General features: G+C 35.5%; 2 protein-coding genes across 4 annotated transcripts; one reads left to right on the plus strand and one right to left on the minus strand.

Annotated features, from left to right (window-relative positions):
* Nucleotides 1-952: 952 nt before the first annotated feature.
* Nucleotides 953-6,126, minus strand: LOC116344026 (helicase POLQ-like). 3 transcript variants are annotated; one of them, XM_031772386.1, is made up of 14 exons: nucleotides 5,694-6,126; nucleotides 4,641-5,544; nucleotides 4,532-4,547; nucleotides 4,126-4,470; nucleotides 3,807-4,052; nucleotides 3,532-3,738; nucleotides 3,380-3,465; nucleotides 3,173-3,292; nucleotides 2,663-3,109; nucleotides 1,942-2,598; nucleotides 1,791-1,886; nucleotides 1,444-1,731; nucleotides 1,247-1,381; nucleotides 953-1,174 (listed from the first exon to the last, which is right to left on the minus strand). In XM_031772386.1, the coding sequence occupies exons 2-14, from the start codon at nucleotides 5,481-5,483 to the stop codon at nucleotides 1,103-1,105; spliced, it is 3,558 nt and encodes a 1,185-aa protein (XP_031628246.1). In that variant the 5' UTR covers nucleotides 5,484-5,544; nucleotides 5,694-6,126; the 3' UTR covers nucleotides 953-1,102. The 3 variants fall into 3 exon arrangements, with proteins under 3 accessions (XP_031628246.1, XP_031628248.1, XP_031628247.1); XM_031772388.1 differs by lacking the exon at nucleotides 5,694-6,126 and adding an exon at nucleotides 5,621-5,651; XM_031772387.1 differs by lacking the exon at nucleotides 5,694-6,126 and having other exon boundaries at nucleotides 4,641-5,614.
* A 27-nt stretch (nucleotides 6,127-6,153) lies between these two features.
* Nucleotides 6,154-10,317, plus strand: LOC116344027 (peroxisomal acyl-coenzyme A oxidase 3). The gene is made up of 9 exons (XM_031772389.1): nucleotides 6,154-7,045; nucleotides 7,109-7,253; nucleotides 7,325-7,462; nucleotides 7,525-7,840; nucleotides 7,996-8,691; nucleotides 8,784-9,023; nucleotides 9,088-9,242; nucleotides 9,358-9,489; nucleotides 9,650-10,317. Exons 1-9 carry the CDS (start codon nucleotides 6,957-6,959, stop codon nucleotides 9,917-9,919), a joined length of 2,181 nt encoding a protein of 726 aa, XP_031628249.1. The 5' UTR covers nucleotides 6,154-6,956; the 3' UTR covers nucleotides 9,920-10,317.
* Nucleotides 10,318-10,398: the final 81 nt, after the last annotated feature.

The following is a 10,398-nucleotide window of genomic DNA, read 5'->3' on the forward strand; positions in this document are numbered from 1 at the left end:
TTTTTCACGAACGAATTCAATAAAGAAATTGATTGTTTTATTGGTAACGGGAGTATTTGGCTTTATGATCTCGTTTAATACTCTCTCATTTACATTCACACAATCAATAATATTGACGTACAAGAAAATGGGAAGACATCTGAATTTAAACAAAAACTTGATTCGATTAAAAATGAAAAGATTGAATGATTATTTTCACTTACAATATAAACGACAACCACGATGACATAATTTTATCGAATAATAATGTCATTCTTGATGTATAAAAACAATTCATTACTTCTTTTTCTCAAATTCACTTCAGTGCATAAAGTGTTCAAAACTATACAGAACGTCTCACTCGTTGAGCCGTCAATTTATAAATGGAAATTAGACGAAATATAGCAATCTAATTAAGTATCACTGACATTCCAATCTACAAAATGTGTTATCAAAATCAGCCTGGAATTATTACTAGTATTCTACCTTTTAATATTCGAATTGCCAAAAAATCTTCAATTTTTTTCCCATGAAAACATATTTGTCGCATGCAGACATTATAATGAGATATTTTCAGCCAGATGAATCAGCTCAGCCAGATATCATCAGGAGCTGAAATTTAGGGAAAACAATAGAAGTGATTGTTATGGTTATAATTACACTTGGATTGCTGCAATCACTATAACAATCACTTTCATTGTTTTCACTCCATTTCAGCTCCTGACTATATCTGGCTGAGCTGATTCAGCTGGCTGAAAATATCTCATTATAATATCTGGTCGCATGTGCTAATCGTCATAGATCGATGCCAAGAAATGAATAATCAACATATTTTATATTTGAAATTATTTATTTCTTTTGAAATTTTACAAAATATTATTAAATCTTCATAAATAAATAATATTGTAATAATCCATAATTTATGTTTATATCTCAACAAAAATAAATCGAACATGAATTCCAATCGAGCGCAAAAGTATACAATCTCAATGTCGTATGTCTGTGCTATAATTTGTGAATTTTATATTTTTATTTAAAAAAATGTACATATTTTTCAATAGCAAAATATTCAAAAAATCTCTTTTGTCATGTTTTTACATCTTCTGTATAAAACTGTGAGTATTTAACTGAGGTAAACTTCCATGCATTCTTGTGCCTCCTCCTGTAAGTTTTCCAGTTTTTCTAACAGCATCACCTGCAACATGATTTAATTTCAATTTAAGGTTAAGTTGGTTGAATATATTTTTATTTCCACAAATGTCCATACCTTTGCTGCGGAGACGAGCTGATTTGCCAGTCGATTTGTCATGTGTTCAATATTATCCACCAATTCTTTTGGTTTTGCTCTTGCAACATCCTCGATTTTCTTGTATCCGGCATTATACAGTTGCTTCGCACGTCCCTTCAAGTCAAAAAGAAAAGTCAGTCAGATTTCACCCGTAATCGATTTTTGTTGTAAATTACCATTTTAACGGAGGGCAGTTGCATTAGTGGAACTAGTTCTACTGTACAGATATTGCTCAGTCTTTGCGACAAATTTTTGAAGAGTTCTCGAAATGCCCAAAATTCTTCAAGTTCCTCGCAGAACTTGAGCAGGCAACTTGCCTCGATTGCAGCCATACCCATGAGATTTTGCGCAATCCCGCGATCAATGCCAAACGAATTTGCAGCATCAGACACCGGTTTGAGGTGCCAAAGTTCATTCAACACCATTGTCATGAAAAATTTCTTTATGACACGCTCATGTTCGGGCTACAAATACAAAATCTGTTAGTATCTATTGGCACTTCTTTGAATTTTCATTGTTCTACCTTAATCGCTTGTCCCGACATTAATTTAATCACAGTCGACTCGGCAATGCCTATGATTTTGGCGGTGTGCAACTGATTCTGGTCAAGTTCGTAATACTACAAATGAAAACGGTTAAGATTTGAGTTTTTTAAAAAGTACCACAAGTTTTACCTTTTTGTAAAACACATTTCGATCCGGCATGGGCGGTGGATTGTATTCGTCATACGGAGTAACGATATACAACAAATGAAAATAGTCGAGTAAAACAAGGCTTTTTTGTGCACCTTGTAGATCGGTGTAGACAATTTTCGTTCGATTAAAATCAATTCCGGATTTGAATGACGATTTACCGAGCATTTCGACCTGTAATCGTGTCGACGATTTCAAAACTAGCCGTTTTCTTTGGCTTAGATCAATTTCTGTGCTAAAGGTTGTCTCATGTAGACTTTGAGATGATGATGGAACGGGGTTTGTGAATTCAGGCTTGGTATTTGAGTCGGTTGTGACTGCTTTTGATCGGATGAGTTTTACAATAATGCTATTTGTCAGAGTTTTCGCGTCTTTGTCATCGAACCGATTCGATTGAATACTAAACATAGTACGAGCGACAAGTTTTTGCAATTCGGCTTGAGTTGTTGCGATATTTAGTCCAATTGCACTTAGAATCATCGCTTCCAATGCTCGTGAATCACTATTTGGCATTTGACTAATTACCTCATCCATTGGTGAGCATAACAGCTCACAAACTCTTTGGTTATCCTTGTAATTACATAATAAAATGCTTTCACCACTCTCACCAAATCCGGCTCGACCAGCACGACCTACCATCTGAACGGAAATGGAAAGAGATTTTATTCCTGTTGCCAATGTGAATTCTTTTCCAGTCACTTACCTGTTTGTATTTGCTGAGGGTAATAAACTCTCTCCCCACATAGGGCGATCGAATGATGACGCGTTTGGCCGGCAAATTCACACCCGCCGCCAGTGTAGATGTGCAGCAAATTACGCATAAAACACCACACCGAAATGCCTCCTCCAAGTGACGACGTTCGTCGGTGGTCAAGCCAGAATGATGATAGGCAATGCCACACATGATGCTGCGGCCAAGAATTGGACATATTACACTGCCCATATCATTTTCAATCGCTTTTATCAAATTTTCTCGTTCGGCAATTTTGTGTTCGGTGAACTTTTTCGGGAGCATGGTACACAGTAGTTTGGTGAGACTTTCACAGTTTTTCTTCGTCGAGCAAAAGATTAAACATGACTTGGTTGGTATCACTTCACTCACCAAGCCGGCAACATGATCTGGATCTTTTTTCAATGCATCTGCTTTGTACTAAAAAAAATGATTTTGAAAAAAAAAACATGCTTTACATGTCCTCCCAAAAGAATGTCTTACATTGAATGAGATCGTTCTCTCCGGTACAAATGCATTTTGAATGCAATCGGCATCTTTTTTCAGTTCAACCAAATCCGATCCGCATTTAATGTATTCACGCAACTCAACCGGTCGAAAGTCCTTTTTGTAGAAAAGTAAGAATTTGCATTATACACGTCATCATTTGGAATAAAATCACCGTACTTATCCAAGTCGAATGAAAAATACCTTTTGGTAGACATCAGCATCCAAAAATTCAGCCAATTCGGGTAGATTTCCGATGGTCGCACTCATTCCCACAATTTGTATGCCAGCTAAATGTTGATATTCAATGATGAAAAAATGATGTCCGTTTACAATCAATCGAATGAAAAAATTACCCTTGACATATTGAATTTTTGTGAGTAGAGCCTCCAAAGTGGCACCTCTGCCCGATTCTCCAATTATATGCAACTCATCGATAATCACAAGTCCAATTTCATCAACTCGGCCTGCTTCAATTAGACTGTCGAACATGACGAGCGCTTTTTCAATCGTTGCAATATACACTGATTTCTTCTTGCGTCGTTTACGTGGCGGTACAGTTCCTTTGTAATGAAAAATTTTGAAACTTGAAACAAAAATGCTTACGATAGTGATAAATAAAAGAATGAACCTTTGCCGGCTGCGTATTCTTCAATCAGAAATCCTAATTCCAATGCAAATGGTGACAATGACCATACCTTCTCTTGAACAATCGAAACATATGGCAGAATGAATATGCAACTCTTTTGGCGACACAAAATTTCGCGAAATATCAAAATTTCCGACACCAATGTTTTTCCGCCGGATGTTGGCAGGGCGTAGATAAGATTCTTCTTCTGTTCAATGGCAGGCAATTGAAGGCATTCCTTTTGCCAATCTGAAAGAGGGTCAGAAAATGTGAAACAATTTTCGAAATAAAAATGTTCTTTTGACATCCACCACAGTCTTACCATATAAATCGTCAATGTTTTTGAAATTTCTGATTAGCTTCTTTACTTTCAACGGCAACCCAAAAAAAGGACCCATTGAACAGTATTTGGCAGCGGTGACTGGCAGCGTTTCTGATCGATTAATCGTTGTAACTGTGTTGTGTGAAACTCTTTTGGAACCGATTGATTCGTTGTGTTTCGTTGCATTTTGATGATTTTCTTTGTCATCTTCATCGGAAAAAATGTTCAACGCACTTGAATCCGGGTCAATGCATTCATTTAGTTGCTCCGAATCGTCCAAAAAATCATTCTCATTGATTCCCTCCAGTAATTGATCTTCGAGTAATTCTGTGCTTTTAGCCAGCGCTAAAAAATGAAGAGGAAAAATGAGTTGAATGTGCATCTTTTGACCATTTTAACAATTTACCTTGTGTAGTGAGTACCTAAGGGGAGAATCACAAAAGAAAAGAATGAAATTTAAAATAATCGATAAGTAATCGGAAAATAATCGAAAATAATCGGATGGTAGTGAGTACCATTTCGGCTAACAATTGATCTTCGATCGTCTCTGTATTTAGCTCTGTCGATGGGCCGAGAAAAACTTTCTTGTCTGTAGCTCTGGGTATAATCTCAGAAATCGATTGTTCGTTCGGTCGTTTGCGATGCATGTACTGTGATTCGGTTACATGACTTTTGAACACTTCGAATTGGCATTGGTCCGGATTCAAAAAGTCTTGCGTATCAAATTTGCTCGCATTTATTGTGTCATTGCAAATTGAACTGATGTTCGTTTGCAACACTGACAGTTCTTTCAGAAATGCTTGACTAGATTGTATCATAAAATCAATGGAATCCGGATCTTTATCGCCATTGTCACCATGATCCCGTTCCTCTACGAAATCTTCTTTGTATTCGATTGGCTCATTTTCTTCACCATCAAGTGGTTCTTTTTCGAACTGTGATGTGAATTGCCAATTTTCATTTTTGTCCGTTTCGAATTCATTATTTGGTTCATTTATATCGATGACACTGGATTCATCCGTTATGCATCTTTGACCGGATGTAATTGATCTTTCGAATTGAGTTTCATCCAAAAATTGCGACAATCCATCAATTTGTGTGAAATTATAATCACTCATAGACGTATTGTGAGTGCCTTTTGATTTTTGAATAATCGACGTTTCGGCATCAGAAATTTGTCGAATGAATTGTGACCGAAAAAATTGCGAAAAATTATCGTCGAAAGGATCGGTTTCCTTTTTGCGTGGTTCCGGTGTTGCGATTGTCGTTGACAGTAATTTGCACTTTTTTCTATTCAACGGTGAATTCGGGCCTTCATCACTGTATCGCTTCAGAGTTTTCGGCTTCTTAAACTCCATTTTGCAGGAATATACACTGAGATCACATCTATTTTTAACAATTTATCTAAAGAACATTGCACTTTGAAACGAAAAACATTTAAAAATAAATCGGAAATGTCAAAGATTTTGTTTCATATTGTGAAAAAATTGTTTACATCTCATAAACAGGTCACAACGAAAACAGCGGCAAAAAATTGTACACAAATGTCATAAACGTTGTCAACTCACCACACTTAAATTCAACATTTTTCCACTCTGCTCTATTCCAATTGGATTCAAATACACTCGCAATGTTATTGATATTGAATGGAATTGTGTGATGTCAAAACTACATCTGGAATGTGCGTTAAAATTAAGTTTTTTTATTCTTTTGAATTTTATTGTTGATTTTTCTACTATTTTATGTGAAATATATTCAACGTATTTAACTGCGATCTGTATTTGATAAATCGATGTTTCGACTGACATAGATGGAGATTTATCTTTCATCAAAATTCTGTTAAATTTGTGCGATTGTATTTAGCAACTCTTTTGTTCATTGTCCCGATGTTGTGAATATCTTTTTTTGGATTGAATTTTATTAAAACATACTGCAACAAAGACAGCGGCAAACTTGAATACAAGTGTCAAATGTCATTCCAACAACTCACCACACTCAATATTTTCACTCATTTTGGTTCAGTTGTTCGAATACTAATTCGTGATTGCTATCGCGATCATGAGTGAAACTGTTCACTAACAAATCCACCATAGAAAATAATTATAACATTAGTTGAAACAAGAAAATTAGGTGTACAAACTATTTCGTGTGAATTTTACTGTCGGACTTTGATTGGAGAATTAAGTGTGTGAATAGAATCTTTCATTCTCTGTAAAGTTCCCTGTTTGGGTGACAAAGTTTGCTTCTGTGATATTTTTTGAGTGCTGATACGTCATTATCAAATTAGCTCCCTCCCTTCACTATTTTGCAACATCTTTTACAAACGAGAGAAAAACAATTTGCGAGCTAATAGCTTCAATTTCAATGAATTGAGTTCGAGTAATATAGTGCCTTTTTTATATTGTGTTATCTTTTTTCTTCGTATATAAATAATTTTGTCAAATTTGTGTTTACAAAGTCGGTCATTGATCCGATCGATTAGAAGTACGCATACAAATACGGCAAACAGTGTAACGAATTGAATGTTCTTTTTGATTTGGTATTTGCTTTTTGCTGTTTCGTTTCCAAGAGAAACTGCTGTCGATGTTAAAACTTATACGCACTGTATTCAAATCGCACTAAATCGGGGTCGATAGGTCACTAAGCAGCTTCGCGTATATTCGTTTAATTATTGTTGTTCTTTTTTCCATTTTTTATGGCAAACGACAATATCGCGCAGTTATTAAGCCATTGTTAAATGAAGTGTGAATGGTGAATAAAGAAGTGCTTTGGCCACAATTTTGAAGCAACACCATATTTGAATATATTTTTCCGCGACATCATAGCAGTAAATGAATTTCATTCGTAAGCACGTATTTTGCAAGCATTTTACGAAACAAGTCGTACTGAGTGGCAATCAAACGATGTCTACAGATAACAAGTAATATTGACGTATGTCATTTTTATTATTGATTTGTGATTATAATGTGAATTGTATTTGCAGAGCAATCTCATTTGATTCAATCAACGATAAATCGTTATTCCCCGATTTGCCAAACGGGCCACTTGATCGATATCGGAAAAATGCAAAGTTCGATTGGCGAAAGTTGGCCTTGACATTGGACGACGAGAGATGTCTTCGGTTTCGAGTAAGTAACTGTGAGATAACAAATATAAAACGTTTTGAATCCACTTTTCAAGCGAAGACTCTTTAAAATAGAATAATGTGTGGAAATATCTGGAGGATAATCATTTATTTGCACGAAGCCATGAAGAACAAACACTAGATGAATATCGTGAAATAACCGTCCGTCGAATAAACCAAATCGTTGAAAAAGAATTTGTCTCTTTGGCCGATGTGAGTGATTATTATTGAAAAATTGCCGAATGTGTTTAAAAATGAAAGAAATTTTCTATTAGTTTATTCTTGAACCAGAAATAACATTCACTTTCGTCAGCTCATTGATTGCATACGATCCGAGTCCAACGATAAAAGCTAGTTTAAGTTCCAAAATGTTCCCGGGCGTCCTCAGGACAATGGGCACGGAACGTCTTGTAAAATATGCCGAAGCCGCTGAAGATGGCTTCATTACCGGCTGCTTCGCTTTAACTGAGGTTTCACACGGATCAAATGCACTGGGAATGCGAACAACAGCCACTTATGACGTTAAAAATCGACAGTTCATCATAAATACTCCGGATTTTGAGGCAGCAAAATGTTGGATTGGTAACTTAGGTAAATAAGGCATAAATTACCGCTTTATGTAAACAAATTTTTCTAGAAATTCTTTTGTTAAAACACCGAAATAATCCCAACGGTACTTTATCGAGAAAAACAAGTTTTTTTTTAGATATTGACAGTAATTTTTAACTTGAACTTGATAAAAACAGGTAAAACTGCCACACATGCAATTGTTTATGCTCAATTGTATACTCCGGATGGTCAACACCATGGTTTGAATGGATTTATGGTGCCGATTCGTGATCCAAAGACATTAGAACCATTCGCAGGCATCATCGTTGGCGATTTAGGAGAGAAAATTGGTTTGAATGGTGTCGATAATGGATTTGTTTTGTTCAACAATTACCGAATTCCAAAGGAATTTTTATTGTCGCGCACGGGTGATATATCGGACGATGGCCAGTATATATCACCGATTAAAAATAATAAAAAGAGAATCGGTGCGTCGTTCGGTGCATTAAGCGGTGGACGTGTTAATATTTGTGGAATTTCCAATACATATTTGATCAAAGCGATTTCGATCGCTGTGCGATATTCGGCCAGTCGAACACAATTCAAAGATGACGATACAGATGCCGATGAATTGCCAATATTAGAGTATCAAAGCCAACAATATCGTTTATTGCCGCATCTCTCCACCGCAATCGTACAAAAGGTGTTTACCATGTGGTTTGCATGTACGTTTAACGAATTTTCGAAAAGTTTCTTTACGGGCGAAATCGTACCATATGTGGGAAACGAAATACATGCATTGTCCACAGCAAGTAAACCGGTTTGCACGTGGGCAGTACGCGATGCAATTCAAGATTGTCGTGAAGCCACTGGTGGACATGGTTACTTGAAAGGTATATATTTATCTCGAGTTTTTTTTATGCCTCGACTAAATTTAGATTTTGGGTTTTTTTGAAATGACTAAATTTATTTTATTTACGCGCAGTTGCCGGTTTGGGTGACTTGAGAAATGATAATGATCCAAACTGTACATATGAAGGTGAAAATAATGTATTATTACAACAAGCCAGCAATTGGCTTTTATCGTGTCGAAAACAAAAAAATGGATATGCATCCTTTGCTGAAACATCGCCATTGAAGTCGGCACAGTTTTTAAGTTCGTTTGATAAGATCATCAAGCAAAAATGCAACTGGACCACGTCACAAGCGGCTCTTAATCCAGAAAGTAGGTTTTTTTTATGCAATGACATTTTTTTAATATTGTGCAATGTAATATGAACTGTTTCTAGACATTTTGACTGCTTTGAACTGGCTGGTGGCATGGCTTTTGGAAAATACGTACCAATACTCATTGGAATTACAGAAGAGTGGCTTGAGTACATTTAATGTACGAAATAACATCCAAGTATTCAACGCACAAACACTTTCAATTGTTTATGGTCAGGTGAGTCACCACCGTTGTTTATGACCAGCGACGATGCTTTTGTCGACATTAAGTTTTAATATCTTATCAACATTGACTTCATTTTCATTCCTTTTCATGTAAATTAACGATTCAGAGAGCAATCCTCAGCGTATTTTGGGAATTTGTATCGAAATTGGACAATAGCCCAGAGCGTGCCGTCCTTGAACGAATTGCATCAATGTACGGTGCCAATTTATTATTACGACACATTGGACTCTTTTATGAGGTAATAATTATAATAATTCATTTTTTTTTGACCGAACATATTTTTTAATGTTTTAAAAAACTTGACTCTTCACATTGAACGCTTCAACTCAAGAGAGTACCAACAGTCTTACCGAATTATTATGTAACCAAATTTAATAATAAAAAATGTCTAATTCCAGGGTGGATACATAACATCTTCGCACCCTGTTCAACTACTAAAAACCGGAGTGATTGAGCTCTTGCCACAATTAAAAGATGATGCGATACCGTTAGTGGACGTGATTGCACCGAATGATTTTATATTGAATTCTCCATTGGGCATGAGTGATGGTGAAGTGTACAAGCATTTACAATCAATTTTATGGCAAACTTCATCGACATTCGAGCGTCCAAAATGGTGGAAGTTAGTTACGCACTGGAAAAATACCGAAAATAGATCCAAATTATAGACAAACAAATAAGAAAAGCAATTTCATTGGTTGCATTGGTGTTTAGATAAATGTAATATTAATATCTGGTGATTTAGTACATAAAAAGCTTGAATTTTTATTCTTAATTATAAATTTTTATTATTTGGGTAAATTGGTACAAAAAATAAAGACATTTTTTTATTATTCTTAAAATTCCAAAATTTATGATACCTTCAATTATATTATCACGTTGAATTTCGGTTCTAAATTGGAGAAGCTTCGACATTACGGTCTTTCTTATGTATTATAAAATATATTCTTCATGGAAACATGCACATCGATTTCATGAAGTTACTTTGGAATGTGTTGGAAGTGTGTGGGATTGGAAATGTACAAAAATCGGCGCAAATATATTGATGAATTTGGAAAATAGTCAATATATATTCTTTTTATTGAGTTTTTATTTTTTTCGTTTATAATATATTAGTTTAATCATGGGAATTGTGGCAGAATGAAGA

Source organism: Contarinia nasturtii, unplaced genomic scaffold (genome assembly GCF_009176525.2).
Source record: "Contarinia nasturtii isolate CC-2019 unplaced genomic scaffold, AAFC_CNas_1.1 Cnas_scaffold_1037, whole genome shotgun sequence".
Taxonomy (NCBI): domain Eukaryota; kingdom Metazoa; phylum Arthropoda; class Insecta; order Diptera; family Cecidomyiidae; genus Contarinia; species Contarinia nasturtii.

Coding starts and splice junctions, on each gene's coding strand:
- LOC116344027 (XM_031772389.1), top strand. CDS start 6,957: ATGAATTTCATTCGTAAGCACGTATTTTGCAAGCATTTTACGAAACAA. Junction 7,254..7,324: donor AGAGATGTCTTCGGTTTCGA/GTAAGTAACTGT, acceptor TCTTTAAAATAG/AATAATGTGTGGAAATATCT. Junction 7,463..7,524: donor AATTTGTCTCTTTGGCCGAT/GTGAGTGATTAT, acceptor ATTTTCTATTAG/TTTATTCTTGAACCAGAAAT.
- LOC116344026 (XM_031772386.1), bottom strand. CDS start 5,483: ATGGAGTTTAAGAAGCCGAAAACTCTGAAGCGATACAGTGATGAAGGC. Junction 3,739..3,806: donor AGAATACGCAGCCGGCAAAG/GTTCATTCTTTT, acceptor TTCATTACAAAG/GAACTGTACCGCCACGTAAA. Junction 1,175..1,246: donor AGCTCGTCTCCGCAGCAAAG/GTATGGACATTT, acceptor ATCATGTTGCAG/GTGATGCTGTTAGAAAAACT.